We start from the raw sequence: 27,077 nt of genomic DNA, 5'->3' as shown, positions 1-27,077 counted from the left end.
AAAAGACAGAGATCTTACTACCCATCTAGGTTTAAGACAGGACAGGTGTGAGAGTTGGGACCTCAGTTGCAATAACTTTTGCAGTAGAAGCCGTGCCTGCAGATGACAAGAAACTCCACCTTTGCTCCACTGGGGATTCCCTCCCCCACCTGCCTCTCAGCACAACTGTGAGGACAAGGATGGGTAGGAAACCCACAAAGTCTGCATTACAAAGCAGGACAAAGGCCCAAGATCAGGCGGAGAAAAGTTTGGTCTAAAGCAGAACAAGGGCCATGGTGGAGTCTGACAAGTTTCTGGAAAGTACTAAGGATAAATGAGTGTGTTCAAAGGGAGTTTAATAACATGTGTTTAAAGAATTAGGAGACAAAATAAAGAATGAGGAGAATGAAGTCCCCCCATCCTTCTGGGTTTATACCAGGCTTTAGACAGCTCATGACCCCTATGGTCAGCACAGACCCATCACTTGCTGGCTGAGGGGCTGCTGTGCTTTCTATACCATCTGTGCTGCAAGGATCCCCACTTGTATTTAAGAAAAGAGATTCCCACTGTGGTCCTCAAGGATTTCTCTGAGCTCCAGGTAGCCTGGGAACCTGATTTCCCTTTGCCAAAGGAAGGCAGAAGGATGGACTAGGATTGAACATGGGGGATCAGGTGAGAGTGAGATTGCTTTTCATAATGAATCCACATCTCCCAGCCCGCTGTCCACCCAGGGTCCCTCCTAAAGCCACCAGGGGACCATGTGCTAAAAGGACACTGTGGACAGCTATAAAAGGACCAAAGGAAGAGCAAGGACTTCTGTGTCCCTACTTGTGTCCATTGCAAAACTGCAGTCTAAGGAGCAGCCTTGAAGGGACAGGAGGAGAGTCCCAAATCCCAGACCAGAGATGGGAGTGAGTCAGAGACACAGAAAAGCAGCTCTCAGGTCCTTTAAATGTAGTCACTGGACAGGTCCCCCGCTGTATGGGAGCAGTAGAGCAGGAATAGCGCGATGGATCCAAGGACACAGAGATGCACGCCAGTTGGGCTCAGCAATGCTCCCGCCTCTTCCTCTTCCTCCTCCTCTCCCTGCCCATGGTCTTCCTCAGGCTCACTGGTGTCATCATAATCCTCCTCCTGAGCCAGGTCCCTTGTGGGGTCTGCATTTTTCTCCTTTACAGGAACAGCTTCGATGTCCTCATGGACACCCTCTGAGGGCAGGTGCCCCGACATTCCAGCACCTGCAAAAGCCACACCAGAGTCTTCTAGAACAAATACTCCTATTCAGGTGCAGTTCATCCCACCTGGCACAGCAACCTCCCATGCTGCTGAGATCCAATTGCTAGGGATCAGCCCTCTTGAGAACAGTAGTCCTCACAGGGGCTGTGCTTTGTCCTGAACACATAGGGCTTGGGGCCCTGGGGTGGGGCTTGCTAGTCAGACTCTGAATTCATTCCTGAAAGACCCCAAGCTGATCTAACAGCAGAAGGATTGGATGGCAGACCTGATGGAGCCCTGGGAGTAAGGATTTTCTTTATCCATCCCATCTTATAAACAGAATGAGACCCGAAACCAGGGTCTCTGTGTCCCCAACACCTTAAGGGTCTGCAGAGACAAACCAACCCAGCAGGGCTACCAGGGAGACCAGTCTGCTTGCAGGGCAGTGACCAGAACAGAAAGGGCCTGCCCAGGCTGGGGTCTCCCAGAGCATTCCCCATCCTCTTCTCAAGGACGAACACACCCATCCATGATCACCTACCCATATAGGCAGCTCTACTGTGGCACCACCGAGCACCCGGGAGCAGAAAGATGAGGTCCAGGAGGCAGCCAAAGACCAGACAGGCTGTCTCAGGCAGGGTCCAGACAGTAGCGATAGGTGAAGGTGCCAGGAAAGGGTTATGGGGCACAGTGAGGGGCAGGGCCTTCTGTGTGCCTGAATAGTCTGGGGCTTTGTGACCCTGGCCTAGATGACCTCACTTTCTCAGGGAGGGGGAGGGACACCCTGGGAGAGGAAGTCCTCACTGCTACCTGGGCAGGCTGCTGTGACAGAGATCGCCTAAGCTTGCCTTGTTAGGGCCCCGCTGGGAAAATCCAGGTAGGAAGTCCCAGGTATGCAGGCCCAGGCAGGGAACATAGGAGAAAGGACCCTTGTGGAAAGGCCAGTTGGAAGGCTTCAGTGGGAAAATTCAGGTATAAATAGTCAGTGTGTGGGTTCAGATAGGGGATATAGGTGATGTGATCCTAGTGTAGGGCCCGGGGACAGGCCCAAGGATTTTCACTACTTTTTCCCTCATTTGCACTTTGGCTACAATGTCTAAGAGACTACAACATACTATGGTCAAATCCCACAGTCAGAGCTGAGAAGTGGCCCTTGGGGTCCTGGGGTCACCTTTCCCCACAGGTTTCGCCAACCATGCAGACACAAGGAAGAACAGTTCCCATTGGGGAAAGGTGTCCATCACCAATAGGATGGACCATCTACAGACGGTGTGACTGTAGCTCAGGGTCCCAGTTGTTCCAGGGCAGGTCAGTGTTGAGTTCCACCACATGGTCTCTGGGCACTGATGAACAGGAGGAGAGTGGACTTGAGAAAGAACCATCTACCGGATGTCATGGTCCTGGGGACACCTGCAGGAGAATATGAGATGGGGAGGCATCAACAGCCCTCAGCAACACAGACCTGTACTGGACAGCAGGCACCCCCTGCCCAGCTCGGCCTTAGGCTTACAGGATGGTGGCGGCGGGCAGCCCCTGACTGCAGCACTCAAATGGTGTGGGTGGGGAGGGGCTGGGATCTTGCTCAGCACAAGATATGGCTGCAAGAAAAATTCAAATGGCCAAAAAAATGAAAATGAAAAAATGCTCACCATCTCTAGCAATAAAGGAAATGCAAATTAAAAGCACACTAAGATTCTACCTCACCCCTGTTAGAATAGCCATCATCAGCAACACCACCAACAACAGGTGTTGGCGAGGATGCAGGGAAAAAGGAACCCTCTTACAATGCTGGTGGGAATGTAAACTAGTACAACCACTCAGGAAAAAAATTTGGAGGCTACTTAAAAATCTAAACATTGATCTACCATATGATCCAGCAATACCACTCTTGGGGATATACCCAAAAGACTGTGACACAGGTTACTCCAGAGGCACCTGCACACCCATGTTTATTGCGGCACTATTCACAATAGCCAAGTTATGGAAACAGCCAAGATGCCCCACCACTGACGAATGGATTAAGAAAATGTGGTATCTATACACAATGGAATTCTATGCAGCCATGAAGAAGAACGAAATGTTATCATTCGCTGGTAAATGGATGGAATTGGAGAACATCATTCTGAGTGAGGTTAGCCTGGCCCAAAAGACCAAAAATCGTATGTTCTCCCTCATATGCGGACATTAGATCAAGGGCAAACACAACAAGGGGATTGGACTTTGAGCACATGATAAAGTGAGAGCACACAAGGGAGGGGTGAGGATAGGTAAGACACCTAAAAAAGTAGCTAGGGGGTGGGGGCAGGGGGGAGAAATGACCCAAGCCTTGTATGCACATATGAATAAAAAAAAAAAAAGAATTAACCTAGAAGGTAACACACATGCACAGGAAATCAACACGAGTCAACTCCCTGTATAGCTATCCTCATCTCAACCAGCAAAAACTCTTGGTCCTTCCTATTATTGCTTATACTCTCTCTACAACAAAATTAGAGAAAAGGGCAAAATAGTTCCTGCCGGGTAGCGAGGGGTAAGGGGAGGTAAAAGGGGGTAAGGGAGGGTGCGGGGGGAAGGGGGCAGAAATGGCCCAGACATTGTATGCACTTATGAATAAAATAAAAAAAAAAGAAGGAACCGCCGGGGGCCCATCTTCCCGTTGCCCTTCCCGCCCACTCACCTGAGCACCTCACACCCGCGTCCTCCTTGTGCGTGCAGTCTCCGCGTCCCCACGGATTGGCAGGGCAGTCCCATAGGCCCGCCTCGCTGCCTCGGCATCCCACCTCATCCAGCCACACGGACCCCGAGCCCGGCCCGAAAGCGGACCCCCGCACGGCGTCCACGGCGCGGCCACAGCCCAGCTGGCGGCACACGACCTCCGCGTCAGCCAGGTCCCAGGAGTCGTCGCACACGGTGCCCCAGGAGCCCGCGTGCCAGAGCTCCACGCGCCTGGAGCAGGCATCCTCGCCCCCGCGCACGCGCAGCGCGCCCTCTTCTGCAAAAGGGGCGAGAGGTCACCGCGGGCAGCATCTGGATGGGCAGCTGGACGGGAGACGTCACAGCAGTACTTGGGTAGTTAAGTGTGAATGAGCAGTTGAGGGTCTTCCCTGCATCCCGTGGTGTTGACTGGGACAATCCTGTAGGGCAAACAGCAGTCATCAGAGTGAAATGCCCTGGGACTCTTCAGAGTCAAGTTGTGACCTTCCTGACCCACAGGCCAGAGCTGCACCTCTGTGGCAGCTCCCTGTGGTGACCAGTCAGAACCTTTTCTGGGACACCCTCTGGGACCATGAGTGCCCACAGGAGTGTGGGTGCCAGGGGCAGAGGGACACTGTCATAGAGTGGAGTTGTGCAGCCTGCTACACTCAATTTTGTTCACCCAAGAGGTGCCAGAGCCTGCCACAGGGAAGGGTCTGTTCTCCAGCCAGCCCTGGTGCGGGCACTCTTCTGTCTGCAGATGACAGTCAAGGAGACTTCCTGGAGGCCATTGTACATGGTTCCCCCTGACCCATTGTAGAAAACATCCATCTACCCAACACAGCCACCAGTGCCACTTCACAGCCTTGGCACCATAGATTCTGCAAGAAAAGCTAAGGGAGACCCTACTTTTAGGTTCCACTGGCTATTTTTAGAAGGAGGCCAACCTGAGGAGGTTGTGGCCACCTGGTGACATCTGACCCAATAAGCCCTGGCATCACGGGCTTTGTAGTTTCCAGCCATCATGGAAACTACATGTATGTATGTATGGCTGATCCTCAGAAAACCACAAATAGGACTCCTATATGACCCAGCAATCCCACTTCTGGTATATTTATGGTTTCAGTAGGAAATGTGCCCCAGAAGCTCAATGTTGAAGACTGGTGGTGTTATTTTGGGACGTGCTGGAAACTTTAGGAGGTGGGACCTAGCAGGAAGAAGTAAGTCACTAGGGGCATGTCCTTGGGGGCTGTCCTGGGCCCCACTCTTTCTCTGATTCCTGGCCACTATGAGATGAGCAATATTTCTCTTCTATGCTCTCCCCACCATGATGGTCTGCCACACAACGGCCCAAAACAGCAGAGCAAGCTGATCAAGGACTGATGAAAAATCTGACCCAATACCTAAAGGAAATTAAATCAGCACATTAGCGATCCACACTCCTTCACTGCAGCATGACTCAAAATGGCGAGGACAGAGGAACAGCATGGATGCCCATTGACAATGAATGAATATGGGAAATATCTTATATGGGTATAGATATTGACATAGATACAGATATGTGTATAGATGTGGACAGAGAGCTAGCCTTTTAAAAAAGAAATTCTAAACTGGGTGTGGTGGTGTATGCCTGTAATCCTAGCACTCAGGAGTCTAAGGCAGGAGAATTACAAGTTCAAGACTAACCTGGGCTACAAAGGAGTTAGAGGCCAGCCTGGGCTGCATAGTAAGACACTGTCTCAAAAAAAAGTTAAAAAAAATCTGGGAGTGGTGGTACATGCCTGTCCTTCCAGCTGTGCAGGAAGTATAAGTAGGAGGACTGCAGTGCAGGCCAGAGCAGACATGAATGTGAGACCCTATCTTAAAAATAATGAAAATAAAAAGGGCTGGGAGTATGGCTCAAGTGGTAGAATATCAGTCTAGCAAGCACAAGGTCCTGAGTTCAAAACCCAGTACTGCGAAAAAATAAAGAAAAAGCCTCCAAAAAAGGGGAAATTTTGCTACTGGTGATAAAAGACTAACCCGGAGGACGTCATGTTAAGTGAAATAAGCCAGGCACAGAGAAATAGATACTGCACAATCTCTCACATGTGGCATCTTAAGAAGTCAAATATACAGAAACAAAATAAACGGTGGTTTCTCGGAGAGAAACAAATGATGTGATATAGGTCAAAGGGTACTGACTGGCAACTGCAGGATGAGTAGGTCTAGAGAACTATAGTCAGTGTGCAGTTTCATATACTGAAAATGTGTTCAACATAGCTCTTCCATGTTCTCACCACAGAAACTAAGTTAATTGTAAGATAAGATGCTGGATATTTTAATTGTCGACTACAGTAATCATTTCAGTATGTATATGAATATCAAAACACTACATACACGTAAACATAAGAAGTAAAATGGTGTTGCAAGGGAGATGACTGCCTGCAGTGCCTCCCCTGCATGCCTCCACAAGAAAGGACCAGAACAAGTCAGCAGCAGCAGCTACTCACTACAGTGTGTAAGCCAGAGCATCAGAGGGCAGCAATCTCATAACAGATTGTGAGTTATGGATACGTGATGTCCTTAGACAGAAGGACAACAAGCACACAACACTGACTGCCCCATCTCTTGAGATCAACACTAAAACAAGAGGGAATTTGTTCAGCACCACCCACACACAGCCCAAAGAATTTGTCAGAACCTCACACTGCTGAAGGGCATGCCACGTGCAGGGCTGACAAGAACCTGCCCTCAGCCAGTAGGGCAATCTCATCACCCCTGCAGCCGGGGCCACTGAGATACACAGAAATATGACATGGACTACAGCTCAGGAGGCAATATGGATACTTCACTAAATACCCACGTGGAACCAAACCCAAAGCAGCATATCCAACTGACACACATTGCCAAGTGTTTTTACAATGTAGCCAGCTATAAAATTGGCAAAAGCAAGTGGCTAGCCATATGCACAAATATCAACAGAGGAATGTAAGAGGCACAAAAAACTCACAGTAGTCTGATGCCTCCAAACATACCAGTTAACTATCCTGCAGCAGAACCCTGAGAAAGGGAAACTGGTGAATTGCCTGATAAAAAACTCAAAAGAATAATTTTAAGGAAGCTTACAGAGATCCTGGAATAAACAGATAAGTAAATGAATTAGGAAGGCGATTCAAGTTCTGAATAAAAAATCAGCAACAAAATAAAGAGCATAAAAAAGAATAAGCCTAAAGTCTTAGAGCCAAAGATCTCAATAAATGAAAAATTTCAAATACTGTTGAGAATCTAAACACTTCAATTGATAAGACTGAAAAAAGAATTTCAGTGCTTGAAGACAGGTCTACCTGCACACCCATGTTTATTGCAGTGCTATTCCCAATAGCCAAGTTATGGAAACAACCAAGACACCCCACTATTGATGAATGGATCAAGAAAATGTGGTACTTGTACACAATGGAATTTTACTCAGTCATGAAAAAGAATGAAATCTTATCATTTGCAGGTAAATGGATGGGACTGGAGAACATCATTCTGAGTGAGGTCAGCCAGGTTCGGAAGACCAAAAATTGTATGTTCTCTCTCATATGCGGACTTTAGATCTAGGGCAAATGCAGCAATGTGGTTGGACTTGGATCACATAACTAGGGGAGAACACATACGGGAGATATAGGAATAGGCAGAAAACCCAAAACATGAAAGCGTTTGATGTCCCCGCTCCAGAGGAGCTAATACAGAAACCTTAATACGACAGAGGTTATCATGAGAAGGGGACCAGTAACCAGTGCAAAAATCAGTTACAGATGAATTAACATGGGTCATAACACATGTGTACACAAAAGCAATGCTAGGAATATTTCTGTATAGCTATCCTCAACTCAACTAGCAAAAACGCTTTGTCTTCCTTATTAGGCTTGTGTCTTTTCTTCAACAAAATTAGTGATAAAGGCAGAACAGGACCTGCCTGGAACTGAGGGGGAGAGGAGGAAAGAGGGTAGGGAAGGGGGGGAGGGGAGAAAAATGGCCCAAACAATGTATGCACATGTGAAAAAATGAATAATTAATAAAAAAATCTCAATAAATGAAAAATTTCAAATACTGTTGAGAATCTAAACACTGCAATTGATAAGACTGAAAAAGAATTTCAGCATTTGAAGATAGGTCTACTGAAGTAACACAGACAGATAAAAAAATTAATGAAGAAGGCTGCTGATACAGAAGCAGAACACAGTGGACTGCAGACACCCACCACATTCCTATGTCTCCACCAAACAGATATAAAACTTCAGGTACATGGCTACAAGGAAAGGCAGGCAAGTTAGTAAGCCAGGGGAAGGCACCAGTAAAACACTAGACAGATAGTGGCTAGAGAAAAAAAATCTAACTTCAGATTTATAAAAGAAATGAGAAACCTTTGCATGGGTAGAGCCCAGAGCCACCTGCAGCACCCCCAACTGACCTACTCCATTCTTAGATATTCCAGCCTGGCTTTTCTTTTTCTATTTTCCTTCCTTCCCTTTCCTCCCTCTCCTTTCTCCTCTTCCTCCTTTCCCCCTTCTCCTTCCTTTCCCCTTCTTCTTCACCTTCTCCTTTTGGCAAAAGCCACCCCACATGACACCCTGCAAAACAACTGCCCCAGAGGATTAGGCACAGCCAGCAAGCCTTACCCCATCAGTGACTGAGTCCTCTTACCCTCCCACCCCCATAGCAAAAGTCAGCATGGGAATGAGCAAGCTTAGTGGAGTTTCCTCTAATCATCTATTTCCCCAGGCCCACTACCCATCCCAGCATATATACCTAAATGCATCTGCCTACCAGACTCTTGGCAAGGTGGGCTGTCAGATGCAGAGTTTGGATGGAAGACACTTGGTGCTTGCATCCCCTGCCTAGGGCACAGAGTGGGCTTGGGAGTGAGCAAACCCAATGGAGTTCCCTCTAACTGGCTACATCCCTAAACTCACTGCCCAGTCCAGAGTATGCCCATGAATCTCTCTGCAAGGCAAGCTGACCAGAGGCTGCAAAGCCCTGTTTCAATAGAACAGTTAGGTAGAAGATAACTGGTTTCTGGGTCATCTGCTCAGGGCAAAAAGAGGGTATGGGAGTGAGCTAACCAACTGGCTATAGCCTTAAACCCATTGCCCAACCCAGTGGCATATGTATATACACAAGCAACAAGCTATTCCCATCACACCACAAATGAAACATCAAACTGTGGGCCTTGTCAGAAAAGGGAAAAATGTGCTGTGGACAAGCTGCTGGATCCTCTGTGCAGGGCAAGTTGCAGGCTTTGAGAGTGGGCACTTTTGGCAGAGTGCTTGCTGACCCGCTAGTTGTGCTCAGAGGCTCCAACCCCCAACTGCTACTAAACATACCTGGAACTGCTCACTCTCTCTAGGACCCCAGGAGAACAGCCAGCTTGGGAGCTGAAGCATCTCCACAGGGTCTGCCCTGCCTCATTCCAGGTGCTGCCCCTAGTCCAGAGCCTTGATTGACTATGGAACACCACAACCTGGCTGCACCCAGAGGGTGCCCAGAGGGGATAAACACAACAGAGAAGCACGGACAGAAGGTTGAGGGCCAGAGACTGGAGGAGAGTGTCCACTCGCCTAAAAAAGCCCACCTGGCATGCACTCTTCTCCTCAACAAGGAAGAAATACCGATCTTATGTTTTCTATTTTCTTTTATACTTTTTCTATTTATAGTCTAATGTATCTCCTTTTAAAATTCTTAATTTTTCTATCCCTTGGCAGTCCCTGTCTACACCATCTTTCTCCACAATAATTAAGCTACATTCTTGCACACTATTATTTTGTTTGCCTTCATCCCACACACTTAATTCCCTTCTTCGCATCTTCCTCCTTTGGGGCGGGGGTGGAGCGGGAGGCTTACTTTTACTACCTGATTTTAAAATCCTACACAATGTTTTTCTAACCCCCTAATGTACCCCTTAAGAACCTTAGTCCCTCTCACATACGACTTGTGGGATAGAAGATGTCAGCCATTGTTTTTTACTTCACGTAAGTATTTGGTTTGGTTTTGAGTTGGTGAATTTGTTATTTCTGAGTTATACCTTCAGGCTACTGGTGAGAAACAGCACAACAACCCTGCCACTATTCAGTTCTGCCAGAACACAGAGAATAATGCAACTGCAAGACTTTAGGTGGTTAAAACCTCCAAGCAATGACTCGACTTCAGATGAGCAAATCTCAATGTAGAAACAAAGAAATGTGAATGACAAGGCAGCATGGCACCACAAAAGTCAACAATCGTACAATAAAGGATCTGTGATAGTGAAGTGGATGAAATTTCAGATATTAAACTCAAAAGAATGATGATAAGAATGATTAAGAGGACACATAGATACCGTAAGTGAATTCAAAGAAGATACAAATAAACAGCTGAATAAAATAAGGAAAAATGCTAGATATGAAGGAAGCTTTAAGTGAAGATATAAAAATCCAGAAAAAATCAAGTTGAAATTCTGGAAATGGAAAGCATTATAAGTCAAAAAATCAGTTGAAAGCCTTTTCAGTAGACTGGATCACAGGTAAGACAGACTATCATCAGGGTTTGAAGACAAGGTAGAGGTAACAGAAAAATCAGATGAAGGTAAAGAATAAACAAAGACCTCTGGGACACTATTAAAAGACCAAACCTATGAATCATGGGCATAGAAGGAGGGGACTGGGTGTAAGTCAAAGGTATAGGAAAAATATATAATAAATTAATAGCAGAAAACTTCCCAAATACTGAGAAAGTGATGGTCATCCAGGTACAAGAGGCCTTTTACAACACCAAATAGACAAGACCACAATAAAACCTACCCATGTCCTGTAACAGTTAAAGTATTAGGAATGCAGAATAAGAAGGGAATATTGAAAACTACCAAGTCACCTATAAAAGCAGTTCCATCAGAATAACAGCAGACTTAGCAATAATCTCAAAGCAAGGAGGGCATGGAATCGTTTATTTCAAGCTCTGAAGGAAAATAACTGCCAACTTAGATTACTCTATCAGCAAAGGAGACTTCATAATTGAGGAAGGAATAAAAAGGTGGAAGATAGATCCAAAAGATAAACATATACACAAAAACAAGCATGATCATATAAACTAATATGCAGAACATGTTGGTAGCAGTGGAACTACTCTCTGGAACTCAGGGAAAGAGGGAAAGGAAAAGAGAATGAGAGAGCATCAGTAATATTGTAAAACATAACATCTGTGAAGGTATATGATGTAAAAATGTGTACTGAAAGCTGTTGAAAAATCGGGAGTGGGAGGTAAAGGGGTAAGGGAGAGTAATGGAAGGGGTTGAATGAACCAAAGTAAAATACACCCACAGTGGGGATACATTGAGAAACCCTTTTGCACATCAAGTTAAATATTAATAATGAAAGACAGGACTGTAAAAATAGGTATGGTTTGTGTGTGCAGAGAGTATTAGTGGGAAGGGGGAGGGTGAATGATGGACATGAAGGTGAGGGAATATGGTTGATGGACTTCAATTTTCCAACAAAAGACACAGACTGGAAGAATGGATTAAAAAACAAGACCCAGCTATTTGTTGCTTACAAGAGACTCACATTCCTGACAAAGAGAGGATTAAAGTGCAAAGATGGAAAAGGTTTCCAAGCAAATGGAGCCTGAAAGCAGGAAAACTACAGAAAATAGTGTGAGCCTGAAAGCGGGAAAGAGCAACTGTACTCATGTCTGACAAAGCAGACCTCAAGCTCAAATTAGAAGAGACAAACAAGGTCACTTCATATTGATAACACAAGCAATCCACCAGGAGAACTGAATGATTGTAAACATATATCACATGTGAGTGCACCCAACTTGAAGAAAACACACTAGGACACAGAAGATCAGAGAGCCTCCAACACAGTAACAGTGGGCAACTTTAACATACCAGTAGATAGATTGTCTAGACAAAAAAAATCAATAAACTTCAGAATTAAATGACACGGCATATCAAATGGATTTAACAGACAGCTATAGAATATCCCTGTCAACAGATGCAGAATATACATTTTTCTTGCAGCTCATGGAACCTTTCCCAAAATAGATTATATTTTGGGGTATAAATCAAGTTTTAAATATACAAGAAAATCTAAATAACTTCCTCTATTATATCAGACCACAATGGAATAAAGCTAAAGATCAATAACAAGAAAAACTACAGAAAATATTTTGACACATAAAGAGTGAACAATTCACTTTTGAACAATCAGTGGGTTATTGAAAAAATAAGGGAGGAAATCATAAAATTTGCAAATGCAAATGAAAACACAGCTTCCAGGACCTTTGGGATGCAGCAAAAACAGCAGTAAGAGGAAAGTTGACAGCTGTGAGTGCCTAAAAAAAATCAGATTCAAATAAACAGTCTAACTGTGTACCTCAAGTTCTTAGAAAAAAGGACCAAACCAAACCCCAAAGAAGATAAGAGCAGGCTACAGACTGGGACAATGTATTTGTAAAGCATTCACCTAGCAAAGGATTAATATCCAGAATAGAAAAGGAGCTCAAGAAGCTCAGAAGCAAAATAACAATACAATTTTTATTTATTATTTATGTATTCTAACTCTCTTTTAGTTAATGCATTTGAAGTTTTTATAGCATTGTTATAATCTTTAAAATAATATTTAATACATTTGATACATTAGCTTGATGATTTAGCTAATCTATTTTCCTGTTATTAGACTATATTTGTCCTATGGGTTTATTCTTTCTTTTTTTATTCATTTATTCATATATGATACATTGTTTGAGCCATTTCTCCCCCATTCCTCCACCTCCTCCCTTTCCCCACCACCCCTCGCTTCCAGGCAGAACTTGTTCTGCCCTTTTCTCCAATTTTGTTGAAAGGTAGACATAAGCAATAATAAGAAAGACAAAGCGTTTTTGCTAGTTGAGATAAGGATAGCTATACAGAGAGATTCCTAGCATTTCTTCCATGCACAAGTGTGTTACAACCCAAATTGATTCATCTCTACCTGACCTTTTCAATACTTCCTGGTCATCTTCCCATATTGACCTCTGTCATTTTAAGGTTACTGTATTAGCTCCTCTGCAGTGGGGATATCAAACCCTTTCAAGTTTTGGGTTTCCTACCTATCCCCATTCCTCCTGTATGTGCTCTTCCACTAGCACATGGTCCAAGTCCAACAACATTGTTGCATGCGTTCTAGATCTAAAGTCCACATATGAGGGAGAACATATGATTTTTGGTCTTCTGAGCCTGGCTGACCTCTCTCAAGATGCTGTTCTCCAGTTGCATCTGTTTACTTGAGAATGATAAGATTTCATTCTTCATGGCTGAGTAAAATTCCATTGTGTATAAATACCACATTTTAAAAATCCATTTGTTAGTACTGGGGCATCTTGGCTGTTTCCATAACTTGGCTATTGTGAATAGTGCTGCAATAAACATGGGTGTGTAGATGCCTCTGGAGTAACCCAAGTCCCATTACTTTGGGTATATCCCTAGGAGTGGGATTGCTGGATTATATGGCAGATCTATGTTTAGATTTTCAAGAAGCCTCCATATTGTTTTCCAGGGTGGTTGTACTAGCTTGCATTCCCACCAGGAGTGTACAAAGGTTCCTTTTCCCCCACATCCTCAACAACACCTGCTGTTGGTATTTTTGATGATAGCTATTCTAACAGGGGTGAGGTGGAATCTTAGTCTGGTTTTTATTTGCATTTCCTTTATGGCCAGACATGGTGAGCATTTTTTCATGTGTTTTTTTGGCCATTTGAATTTCTTCTTTGCCCATTTCTTAATTGGTTCATTGATTTTGGGAGAGTTTAGTTTTTTGAGTTCCCTGTATATTCTGGTTATCAGTCCTTTGTCTGATATATAGCTGGAAAATATTTTCTCCCACTCTGGGTGGTCTCTTCAGTTTAGAGACCATTTCTTTTGTTGTGCAGAAGCCTTTTAATTTTATTAAGTCCCATTTGTCCATTCTTTCTCTTAGTTACTGGGATGCTGGGGTTCTATTGAGGAAGTCCTTGCCTATACCTATTACTTCCAGAGTGTTTCCTGCTCCTTCCTGTATAACTTCAGAGTTTCGGGTCTGATATGAAGGTCCTTGACCCATTTTGAGTTGATACAGTACAGGGTGATAAACATGGATCTAGTTTCAGTTTTTTGCAGGTGAATGGCCACTTTTCCCAGCAACATTTGTTGAAGAGGCTGTCCTTTCTCCATCATATGTTCTTGGAACCTTTGTCAAAGGTGGGCATAACTGTGTGGATTCATATCTGTGTCCTCTGTTCTGTTCCACTGGCCTTCATGTCTGTTTTTGTGCCAGTACTCTGCTGTTTTTATTGCTATTGCTTTGTAATATAGTTTGAAGTTGGGTATTGTGATACCTCCAGCATTGTTCTTTTTGCTGAGTATTGCCTTGGCTATTCGTGGTCTCTTGTGTTTCCAAATGAACTTTAGGGTAGATTTTTCAATCTCTGTGATGATTGTCATTGGGATTTTGATGGGAATTGCATTAAACATGTAGATTGCTTTTAGTAGTATAAAAATTTTTACTATGTTGATTCTACCAATCCATGAGCATGGGAGAACTTTCCACATTCTGTAGTCTTCCTCGATCTCTTTCTTCAGGGGTTTGTAGTTCTCCTTGTAGAGGTCAGTCACATCCTTTGTTAAGTTTACTCCTAGGTATTTGATTTTTTTTTGAGGCTACTGTAATTGGAATTGTTACCATATATTCTTTCTCAATTTGTTTGTTGTTGGTGTATAGAAAAGCTAATGGTTTTTGTAAGTTGATTTTGTATCCTGCCACCTTGCTGCAGGTGTTTATGGTGTCTAGGAGTTTTTGGATAGAGTTTTTTGGGTCTTTAAGGTATAAGATCATGTCATCTGCAAATAGGGATATTTTGACAGTTTAACTGTTTATATTCCTTTTATTTCTTCTTCTTGCCTAATTGCTCTGGCTAGGAATTCCAGGGCTATGTTGAATAGGAGTGGAGATAGTGGGCACCCTTGCCTTGTTCCTGATTTTAGGGGAAAAAGTTTCAGTTTTTCTCTGTTAAGTATGAAATTGGCTATAGATTTGTCATATATATCCTTTACAATGTTGAGGTACATTCCTTCTATTCCTAGTTTGCTTAGAGATTTTATCATGAAATGGTGTTGGATCTTATCAAAGGCTTTTTCTGCATCTATTGAGATGATCAAGTGGTTTTTGTCTTTGTTTCTATTCATTTTCTGTACTATATTTATAAACTTACGTATGTTGAACCACCTCTGCATCACTGGAATGAAGCTGACTTGATCATGGGTGAATGATCTTTCTGATATGTTGTTGTATTCGGTTTGCCATTATTTTATTGAGGATTTTTGCATTGATGTTCATTAAGAAGATTGGCCTATAGTTCTCCTTTTTGGAAGTGTCTTTGATTTTGGGACGAGTTGTAATACTGGCTTCATAAAATGAGTTATTCATTGTTCCTTCTCTTTCTATGTCATGGAAAAGTTTAAAGAGAGTTGATATTAGTTCTTCAAATGTCTGATAGAATTCAGCAGTGAATCTGTCAGGTCCTGGACTTTTCTTTTTTGTGAGACTCTTAATTGCTGCTTCAATTTCGTTTTGTGTTATAGATCTGGTTCAGTTTTGGATGGTCGTAAGTATCTAGAAATCTGTCCATTTCTTCAAATTTTCAAATTTATTAGAGTATAGGCTCTCATCATAGTCTCTGATGATTTCCTGGATTTCTGTGGTGTTTGTTGTTATCTCCCCTTTGCATTTCTGATTTTACTGATTTGGGTTTTTTCTCTCCTCATTTTAGTCAGATTTGCCAGGGGTCTGTCAATCTTGCTTATTTTTTTCAGAGAACCAGCTTTTTGTTTCATTGATTCTTTGTATGTTTTTTTGTCTCTATTTCATTAATTTTGGCCCTTATTTTAATTATTTCTCTACTTCTGCTTGCTTTGGGATTTGCTTGTTCTTGTTTTTCTAGGAATTTGAGATGTAGCATTAGGTCATTGTTTGAGCTTTTTCTGTCATTTTAATATATGCACTCATGGCTATAAACTTTCCTCTCAGGACTGCCTTTGCTGTGTTCTATAGGTTCTGGTAGGTCGTGTTTTCATTGTCATTAACTTCCAGGAACATTTTAGCTTCCTCTTTTATTTCAGCAATAACCCATTGATCATTGAGCAATGTGTTGTTCAGCTTTCAATTGTTTGCATGTTTTCTACTGTTGTTTTTGTTATTGAGTTCTTGGTTTAATGCATTGTGATCAGATAGAATGCATGAGATTATTTCTATTTTCTTATATTTGTGAAGCTTGCTTTATGCCCTAATATATGATCAATTTTGGAGAAGGTTCCATGGGCTGCTGAGAAGAATGTATATTTTGCAGAAGTTGGATGAAATATTCTGCAGATATCAGCTAGGTGCATTTGATCTAGGGTGTGATTTAGTTCTAGAATTTCTTTATTGATTTTTTTTGGATGAACTATCTATGGGGGGTATTAAAGTTTACCGCTACCACTGCGCTGGAGTCTATATATACTTTTAGGTCCTTCAGAGTATGTTTGATGAAATTGGCGCACTGATGTTGGGTGCATATAGCTTGATAATTGTTATTTCCTTTTGGTGTATTTCCTCTTTTATTAGTATGGAGTGTCCTTCTTTATCTCGTTTGATCATTGTGAGTCTAAAGTCTACTTTGTCCAAGATAAGTATTGCTACTCCTGCCTGGTTTTGGGGGCTATTGGCTTGGCCTTTCACCCTAAGCCAGTGCTTGTTTCTGTCAATGAGATGGGTTTCCAATAAGCAGGAGATTGTTGGATCTTCTTTTTTAATCCAGTTTGCCAGTGTCTGGATTTTAATCCAGTGTCTTTTGTTGGAGGAATTAAGTCTGTTAACATTCAGTGTTAATATTGATAGGTATGTGGTGATTCCTGTCTTTTAGTTGTTTTCGTTGTTTAAGGGTTTGATTGTGTGCAGCTGAATCAATGTTACTCTCTGATTCCTTGTCATTTCTTCTCCTGTGGTTTGGTACTCTCATGGTTTTGTTTGATTTCATTTTCTGTGTGCAGAGTTCCTTGGAGATACTTTTGTAGTCATGGCTTGGTGGTCATGTATTGTTTTAGTTTCTGCTTATTGTGGAAGACTTTTATTGCTCCATCTATTTTGATTGATAGTTTTTCTGGGTAGAATATCCTAGGGTTGAAATTATTTTCATTCAGTGCCCAGAATACCTCACCCATGGCCTTTTGGCTTTTAAGGTTTCCGTTGAGAAATCTGCTGTGATTTTGATGGGTTTACCTTTTATGTTATTTTTTTCTCTCTTACAGCCTTCAATATTCTTTCTCTATTCTCAGTGCTTGTAGTTTTAATGATAATGTGTCGTGGGGTAGTTCTATTTTGGTCAAGTCTGTTTGGTGTCCTGGAAGCTTCCTGTACCTGAATGGGCATAGCTTTCTCTAGATTTGGGAAATTTTCTGTTATTATTTTGTTGAATATTTTATGAGTTCCTTTTGCTTGCACCTCTTCTCCTTCCTCAATGGTCATGATTCTCAGGTTTGGTCTTTTGGTGGAGTTGGTTCATTCTTGCATATTCCTTTTGCAAGTCTTGAGTTGTTTGACTAATAGCTCTTCAGTTTTTTCTTTAATTTCCATTTTATCTTCAAATTCTGAGATTGTCTTCTGCTCATTCTAGTCTGTTGGAGTGGCCTTCCACTGTGTTTTGTATTTCTGTTTCATTCTTTTTTCTGAGGTTTTCCATATCTTGGGTCCCTTCCTCTTCAATATTGTCAATTTTGTTCTTTAATTCATTGATCTCTCTATTTACAGTGTTCTCTGTTTCACTTTGGTGTTTATTTAGGGCTCTTATGAGTTCATTTATTTGTTTCTGTGTCTGCTCATATTCTTTATTTTTGGTGTATTGGAATTTCTTGAGTGCCTCTTATATGTTTTGGTTGACCATGTCTAGTAACATTGCCATGAAATTCTCAGTGATTACTTGCAGGATTTCTTCTTTGAGAGTGTTCTTGTGGGCATCGTTGGGTTCCTTGGCATCGTTTTTCTTTGTTTTGTTGGGGTCTGGAATTGGGTACCTGTTTTCTTCATTTCCCTCTGAATCCTGTATTAAATTATTTTTGGGGGGAGAATGGTTTTCATTCCTTTTTGTCTTCCCATCGCTCCACTTGGTACTGTGTAACTATGTTCTCAATAGGGTAATTGGTGGTTTCAGTCACCTGTTTTCTTTCCCTTGGTTTAATTTTGTTTTGTGGGTGTATTGTGTTTTTAGCTTAGTGTGTGTATGCTATATCTTTCCCTGGTCTGGGTGTAATTTAGTATTAACTAACTCACAATAGTAAAACTAACAAAACAAAACAAAAAAACCAAAGAAATTAACAGGGAAAGATAAACAAACACATACAAACAAACAAGAAACAAAACAAACAAACAAACAAACAAACACACAAAAAATCTTCAGGTTCAGAAAGAACAATAGAATTTCAGTCTTAGTAGTTCTGGTGTTACTCCTTCAGCAACCAGTCCTGGTGTTGGTATTAAAGTCGAAGCTCTGTCTTAGTCTCGCCAGTTGGTTGGGTAGTCTTGCTAGTTTTTCTTCTGTCTTTCAGTGGCAGCTGCTTAGTCAGCTCCTCCCTCAGTGAGGTGTGGCAGTTTAAATTTGTCCTCAGGTTCTGGAGATCAGCTCTGTAGCCCATGAGCTGTCCTGCTTTGGAGTTGTGTTGGTTTACTGGGGTCTTGTTTCTTTGCCTTGCTCCTTTCTCTGGGGCAAGGTTAGTGATCTGTCAGCCAGCCCCCTGCTGTCAGTGTGTTGTGATGGTGTGCTGATTGTTTTTTAATTTTGCAGTGTTGTTTGACTTTGGATGTTGTTCACTGATCAGGAAATGAGCTTTGTGGACTGATATCTGCCCTATTTCAGGCAGCAACTTATCACCCTCCCACTGTCGGCCCTTCTGCCTTTCCAGCATTTGTTTAATGAAGTTTGCATGGAGATCAGCTCCTTGCTCCTCCCCCCTTCTCTTGTTTGCTTACAGCACCCCGCCCCCTCTGCTGTGTGTTAGTTTTCAGTTCCTTGTTTATTGTTCAGTTTTTTTTTTGCAGGGCGGGGGGTCAGTCTGCCCAGGGGCTATGCTGGTTTATCCCATGAGTAGCTGGGGGAATACTGTGTGATGCTTGGCACTCATCTGTTTGGTATGCCAAATGTCTCTTAAGCAGGTTTGGAGTTGGTGTCTGGCAGCCAGGGAGCCCTTCTGTTTTCTCAGTGTAACGTGGTATGCAGAAGCTTTGTACAGGCTAGGAGTTCTGCCAAATATGGTTCTAGTGTCTCAGCAAGATTTTTGATTTATGGAATTTATGCTGTCTTTTTCTGCACCCTAGTCGCCATTTTGGATCCTCTCTCTATTCTCTCTCTTTTAATGTCTTTTCTGATACTAAAATTAAGGTTCTGTGTTGGGGTTGATGTGGCTCAATGTTAGAAGTGCCATTCCCAAATAGTGATCAAAGAAACACTCAGCAAGGCAAAAAGAAAAGTTTCACTTCTGCAGAAGGTTATAAACACAGATCATGGTCTGATAGGCAGAGCACACTGTACAGGAAGTCAGCTCAGTTTTCATCCAACAATACAGTTTTAAAAGGGCAAATGACTTGAATAGACATGTCTCAAAAAAAGAACATGCAAGTGGGCAACATGAAAGATGCTTCACGTCACCAGTCATCTGGTAATAACGAATCAAGCCTGGAGATGTCACCTCACCCCTCCAAGAATGATTGTTACCAAGGAGATGGAAGGTAACAAATGCTGGTGAGGATGTGCAGAAGGTGGAATCCTCACATGGTGGGTGGGAATGCAACTTGTTCAGCTATGTGGGAAACTGGAAACAACTTCTGTGGGCCATGACAATTGTCTACCCTAAGAAACTGAATTCAGCATGTGGAGGAGACATTTGCACTCACATGCTTATTTCAGCACTGTTCACAGTAGTCAGAATGTGGGATCAATCTAAGTGTCCATTGGTGGACAATGGGGTAAGGAAAATGTGCTATATATGCACACTGGAATATGACTCATTCATTAGCAATGGGATTCTGTCACTTGTAGCAACATAGATGGAACTGGAGGATATTATAAGTAAAATATAGTCATGGAAAGATAAGCACCACATGTTCTCACCTGCACGTGGAAGCTAAAAAGCTGAATTCGAAGAAGCAGAGAGTGGAGCAGTGGGTACCTGAGCCTGGGCATGTGGACAGCACCTAATTGAATATTTCAAAAAAGCTAGTAAAGGAGATTTTGAATATTCCCCAAACAAAGAAGTCATGTCTGAGGTGACTGACATGTCATTTACTGACCTGATCAGCATACACTGTCCATATGTATTGCTATAGCATGCTGAACCTCAAAATAGGTACAATTACTGTGTGTTAACCAAAACCAAAAATATTCTAAAGAATACATTGCCTTAACAAGGACATTAAACAAGACTCACATAAATGGGAACACACTTCATATATCATGGCTAGAGGACAAGATATTGTTATGATAGCAACACCACCCAAAGTGGCCTGCAGTCCCCATCAAAATCCAAACAGGTGTTTATTAAATGACATTAATCCTACAATTAATACAAATATGATGGGTTCCAAAACATCCAAGCCATAGGAATAGGACAAAGTTGGATGATTCATACTTCCTGATTTCAAAACTTCTTACCAAGCAATATCAACTACAATGGTAGAGAGACATAAAGGACAGACGTTGGAGACAGAGATCAATGGAATGGAAATGCAAGTGCAGATAAACACTCTATGTCAGCATGTGGTATGTCTGAAGTCACAGGTATGGCAGTTACCCTGACCTGGTCAGTACACAAAGTTCACATGTCACACTATACCTCATAAAATGCACCATTACTAGGTTTTAGCTAGAGTAAATAGTAACATTACAAATTAAGTGAAAACCATGAATCAGTCCATAGCTTTATGTTTAGAGACAGTGTTAGCCTGGTTGAGCAAGGCCTCAATGCATGCAGTGTTACCCTGTAGCAATGTCATGTCCAATTGTGACATGGTCACATAGTGGAATATTGGACACCCTTTAAAATTATGTTGCAATGGGTTGTAATGACCTTCAATTAACTAAACCAGCATAATTGGGGAAAATTTGATGCTATATCTGACGAGATCATAACTAATTAAAATAAGTTTAGAAAAAACACAAAAAGACAGTTCATCTGTGATGCGTTACAGAAGTGGCCATCAACTTCCCTGTCCACGTTCATGTTCCTTGCCAGAACTCCAGGCTGGTCATGGGACTTGGACCATGGGGCTAAGACCTATTCTGTACCTGACCCTTGCTTGGGCTGAGTCCTAGCAGAAGCCCGCTGATCGTGCACACAGCCAGTGCAGGCAGAGCTGCACCACTCAGCGTGTGCACTGACCAAATGCCCCTTGGTTGTTTTAGCATTGATCATGAGAATGGCTGTCTCTGGATGTGGGCACACAGATCAGTTCTGTCTTCTTTGAAATTTTTAGTTTCAAAATAAATTCTAATATCATGTAACAATACTTTACATTTCACTCTATCAGAGACATGAGCAAATGGAGTATTTTTGTGAAGTCCCCAAAATAAAATTTCTAACTCATAAAATACATTCTCAATTTTCTTTAAGATGACTTCTGTCTGCTGGCCATGAATTGTCCCACTTGCATGCTTGGTATGACTAAGGTTTGCATCTTGTATATGTGGACAGAAGCTTGGGCAAGGCCACCAACAAAGGCCTATATTGCAGGCCACATGGGTGGCCTGAGGCTGAGAAGTCCCTCTTCTGGCCTGTATGTCCCCTTGCCCCACAGGGCCAGACAGCAGGAAACTCGAGGGGTTGGCCCAGCCCTGGGAATACAACCCTGTCCAGTAGGGATCCAGAGGCACCCATAACAGTGCCAGAAAGCCAGAAATGACCCGAGACTTGACTTGAGGGACCCCTAGGAAGAAAGAGGTGGCCCTGGGAACTAGACTGGCTATGCCTAACATGCTGTGGCTTCAGCAGATGACCAACAGTTAGTGCATGCAGGAAAGGCTTGGCATTCAGAAAAGCAGTCACCTGAGGAAGGCACTGCAAACAAGTGAACAGAGCATCACATGCAAAATGCAGAGGAAAGGCTAACATCACATTTTCACTTCCACAGGAACTGGAAGAAACTTGGAGAAAAAGGCCAGCCATTCCTACTAAGATGCAATAAAAAACGAAGAGCATAGTGACATACAGAGAAAACCAGCTGATTTGAAAGAGGCAGTAGGAGGGACAAAAGGACACTGAAGCCCAAAAGCCAGTTGGTGTCTGGACCAGAGAACACTAAGCTCAGAACTGCAGGACAGCACACCTGAAGACTAATGCAATATGTGGACAGCTGGTGCACATAGCCTTATGTCAACACTCCCTTGATGTCCAGCTGCCCCATGAGCGACACACACAGAACCCTCCTGAGCAGAAGACCCCAGCGTCCTCCTTGTAGCTGCAGTCATGTTGGCCCCAGCCACCCGAAGGGCACTGCCACAGTGCAGACTCGTGGCCCAGGCAGCCCAGCTCGTCCATCCAGATGCGCCCAGCCCTGGCCCCAAGTGGGCATCCCTGAGGGCGCTGAGGGCGTGTCCGCAGCCCAGCTGCCTGCAGACCACGTGCGCGTGCCACAGGTCCCAGGTGTCCTCACACACCGTGCCCCACGCGCCTCCGTGGAGCACATCTATGCGCCCCACACAGCGTCCCAGGTTCGCAGCCAGGTGCAGCCGGAGGCTCCCTGCGGAGACATCAAGTCAGGGGCGCCGGCCGTGAGGAAGGCAGGGGAGGCGGCCACCCTCATTCACCCTCTCACACGATGCTCGCGTCCCGCGAGGTCCCCACGGACACCAGAGGTCCCGCGGACACGTTGCACCGGGTCAGGTCAGGCGGGGCTCGGAGCCCAGGCAGCGCGCGCGGCTCAGCAGCACCGGGGCGGCCCCCAGGCCGGGGGCCGGCGCTTCGTAGGCGCTCAGGGCCTTTCCGCACCCGAGCTGTGCGCACAGCACGGTGGCGCCGCGCAGGTCCCACCCGTCGTCTAGCAGGCGGCCCCACGTGCAGATCAGGGAGACCTCCACGCGGCCATGGCAGCGGCTCTGTCCGTCCCTCAGCCGCAGGGCGTCAGGGAGGCCTGCGAGGGACAGCAAGGGGCCCCAGGGGCTCAGGCTGAGGGTCCTGGGCTCTCCAAAGCAGACAGGACCGCTCCAATCTCTGCACACCTCTGTCTCCCCTTCCTGCAGACAGGACCGCCACCCCCTTCATCCTCTGCCTCTGCACACCTCTGCCCCCTTTCCAGCGGACAGGACTTCCATTCCCTCCATCCTTTGCACACCTCTGGCCCCCTCCTACTGACTCCCTTTCCTCCTTCACAGTGCACTCACTTGAGCAGAGGGCTGAAGCAGAATTTCCTAGGGTGCAGGCCAGGGCGCCCAAGGCTCTCCCTGGGCAGCTCAACAAATGGGGCTCTGTCCCAACAAGTGAAACACAACTGGCTACATGAGAGCATCCCCTTCCCCAAAGTGGCCTCCCGGTGGTGTAGATTGCGTTGCCAGCATTGAGATGCTGGCACGGTACTGTGGCATCTGCTAAGTCCCAGTGGGCAGCACAGAGGGGTGCCCAGGCCCCCTGCACATGGAGCTGTACATGGCCTTCACAGTGGCTGCTACAGTTGACCAGCTGGAACTCTGGGGGAGAGGCAGAGTCAGCTAGTCCCAGACTTCCAGACGCAGTTCCCAACCCTACTGGGCCCATTCTTTCTTTGCACCCAGCATACTTGACACAGAATTGAGCTCTTGCTCTTTGTAGATCCTCCCCTTCCCTCAACGTGACCATCAACATGCCTCTACTGCAGCCCTACAGAGGAGGCCCCTCCTCAGTGACACCATGAGACATGTCCTTCCTGGACAGCCAGAGCTGTCCCCTACTTCTTCCCTTTCCTGAATAAACATGAGCCCACGGGGTTATCCTTGTCATGAACAAGCACAACTTGCTGGCTAGAGGCCCCTTTAGAGGTCAGTTTAGGGTCACCCAGTGGGCATCATGGAGGGAGGACAGATTTTTCCTCCAGAGCCCACACTGGGACCTCACTTGAACACGTGAGTGTGGCATCATGGTGGTGTGCCCCGGCTCCCTTGGGCAGTGGAATAGCAATGACTCATTGCCCACATAGTGAAAAGCCTCTGACCACATAGGCCCTGAGCCTCAGACAAAGTGGGCACCCACAATTATGGACACATCCACTCCGCACCCTAACTCCTGGCAAACCACATGGGCCATGGGCAGGTCTAGGTCAGCACTGCAGATGGTGCCCCAGGTCAGGCCCCACTGAATCTCCAGGTGCCCAGCACAGGGGTGCTCAACGCCTACTAGCCGGGCCTCTGCATGTCTAGGGAAGCAGACATTGTCTCAGGTAGGAGACAGGTGTTCTCAGGTGAACAGCTCTGAGGTGCCACTGTAGAATACAGTAGACTCCAGTCAGAGGAATTCTTCTGTGTCCTGGCAGTGGTCTGCCACACATAGGCAGGAACTGACAGCCAGAGGCCGGTTCACTCTGTACCCAAGCTCAGGGATCAGGGCCTCCTGCTTTGGTGCTCACATTTGGTGCCTGTCCAAGACAGTGACATTAATACCCTCTGCAGTCTCATAGGTGAGGTCAAGGCTCCCCTTGGACTACAGAATACTGCCTTTTTGTGGGCCCCATGGCAGGTAGATTGTCCACTGCTTACTCAGAACACAACCAGCTGCTGTGAGGGCCAATTCAGCTTATGCATACTTCAATGCTGGGAAGGACTGATTTGCTACCCATTCAAGACAGCTGAAGGTCAGACCAGCACTATCAGCAGAAGGGCCCCCCACTTCTCCCACCCTGCCTCAGCCTAGGAATCTGAACGAGGTGACCACACTGGGATGCCAGAACCCAGCTCTACTCTGTTGGGTGATGCACGCAAACCTGAGTGCACTGGCAGTCTGCTCAGATGGCACTTGCCAGCCCACCCACCTGGATGCATTTCCTGGACTTTTCATCTCTAGGTTCCTGTCACAGGCAATTATGAGCTAGAAATATGAGATTTTTCAAGGAAGAGTTCTCTACTCTGGCTTTCTCTCAATTCCCCAGCCTGCCCTGTCTCATCTGAGAGAGCCCTCTGGATACACCCACAGTGGTAGGTACCCAATGCTTCAGTCAGGATAGGTCCCTGGGGACCAGGCCAGGGACACACTTGAGAGGACACCACCTGGCTCTGCTCTATTCCTCTGCTTCCTCAGCATCCAGGGGTCATCCTAAGGGTCACTGGGGCATGGAATGACAGCCTCACCTGAGAAGACCACCTCTGTGTCCAGCTGGAGGTCACAGCCACTGCACAAGTTGTTGTTGAGTCTGCAGGTGCAGATGGTAGGCTTGGTGCCCCTGCATGCCATGTACTTCATGACCACTCCCGCGTCTTGATGGGGGGCCTGGAGTGTGGGGCTACACCCCAGCTCCTGGCAGAACACTGTGGCCTCCTTCACATGCAGGCCACAGAGGTGGTCCACCCAATTCATGTTCCTCATCTCAGGGAGTCCTGCACAGAGACTGTGGCCCTTCACCAGTGGATCTCCCAGAAAGTGCCATCTGTGGAGCACAGGCCCAAGAGATGGAAACCCTGTGGCCACAGTCACTTGGACTCTGAAGCCTGCCTTGGTGACATATGTTTTCACTGGCCCTAGTAGTCCCTACTAGACACTGGTCATGGGACTGAGACTGCCAGAAATGATAGCTGAGACCAGTCCATTCCTTCTTTTCCCAAAAGCCTTCACCAGCCCTGACTTGAGCAGCTTCAGGGGCCAGCAGCCCAGTAGCACACAGGTCCCTGTTCAGTTCAGTGCTCTGTGATCACTTCCTTGAAATTGCTAATCAATTTTGAACAAGGCCTGCACTGTCACTTTGCACTAGGCCTCCCAGTGTGGGGTCCTGACCAAGTGATTGCACTTTAGCCACAGAATGCCATGAGGAGTTTATAGACACACAAAACTCCCAGACACAGCTGAAGACCTGCAAGCCAGATCTCCAAGGAAAGCATTTGCTTTGGTCATTCTACAGGAAATCTTGTGTGAATGTCCATGGTCAACTCTGGAGGCTTCCTTGAGGCCCATAGGACCCCACCCTGGCTGCTTCCTCCCTGTAGGCCTTGCTTGGGGTGTCTTGGACAGCATGAACTTCACAGAGATGGACTTTTATCAGGTTTATTCGCAGTTGGGTCACCAGTCCCTGAAACAGCACCTGAAATCTGAGCATTTATTGAAAGAATGCCAGAGGCCCCCAATACATAAGAAAGTATCCAGTGAAGAGAAGTAGCCACCTTAGAGTCAGGGTGTTCTGTCCCCACCCAGGAGCCCCTTACAGAGAGCCTCCCAGTTCCACCTCTTCTCTCTCCAGCCTCTCCCCCTCTCCATCTGCCCCCTATTTACTTGCACAGAGAGCGCCCACTACCCACTTATGGGGGCATGTGCTCTGACTCCACACCCAGAGGCTGCATTTCCAGAGGGAGGCCTTGTTGCCCCGGCAGGACACGTTGTACAGTCAGGTCTTGGTCTTTTGTCTGGGCAGTGGGATATACTTGGGGGCACCCACAGCCTAGCTGCCTGCAGACTACAGAGGCCTCCACCAGCATCTGTTCCTCATTGCACAAGTATCCCCATTTTCCTCAGTGTTGGACCTGCACCATTCCATCACATGTGCTCTGTCTGTGCACCAGTCTCAGGTCATTCAGACCACCTTTAGGCAGACAGGCCTGGTGAGAGGAGTAGAATTGACCAGGGCCTGGGAGAATGGGAGTGATCGCATCCTCAAGGCAGGATGGTGGTGATCAAGCCCTTATTCACTTAGGGATACTTCCAAGGCCTTGCTACGAAGCCTCAACCACAAACTAGTCTCCTCTCAAAATAATTCTGGAAAGGTGACAGGCAGAGATCATATGGAGGAAGCTAGCCCACTGTCCCACCACTCTTCTACCTATCACACTGCTCCTTCTCTCTGGAGCCCAACGACAACATCACCTGTGATGATGCCTCTCAAGGCAAGAAGTTCTCTGTTCCCCTGGCCCTGGCACGCTCGCTCTCACACATCATGTCACTGTTCACTGGAGGTCCTGTGGCTCTCGAGACCCTCACCAGTCAT

At 45.3% G+C, this 27,077-nt stretch overlaps 1 protein-coding gene across 1 annotated transcript; it reads right to left on the bottom strand.

Annotated features, from left to right (window-relative positions):
- Window positions 1–927: 927 nt before the first annotated feature.
- On the bottom strand, window positions 928–27,077 carry LOC109701185 (scavenger receptor cysteine-rich domain-containing protein SCART1). The gene is given in 20 exon segments (XM_074077986.1): window positions 928–1,217; window positions 1,736–1,909; window positions 3,872–4,186; window positions 4,260–4,328; window positions 4,480–4,638; window positions 4,641–4,781; window positions 22,342–22,476; window positions 22,479–22,664; window positions 22,732–22,810; window positions 22,813–23,054; window positions 23,305–23,400; window positions 23,403–23,464; window positions 23,466–23,607; window positions 24,011–24,043; window positions 24,046–24,309; window positions 25,237–25,512; window positions 25,515–25,532; window positions 26,369–26,529; window positions 26,531–26,675; window positions 27,071–27,077. Coding segments are annotated over 20 exon segments (2,994 nt in total).

Source organism: Castor canadensis, chromosome 7 (assembly GCF_047511655.1).
Source record: "Castor canadensis chromosome 7, mCasCan1.hap1v2, whole genome shotgun sequence".
NCBI lineage: Eukaryota > Metazoa > Chordata > Mammalia > Rodentia > Castoridae > Castor > Castor canadensis.
Note: the sequence above shows the minus strand (reverse complement) of the source record. Positions and strands in the feature narration are given on the sequence as shown.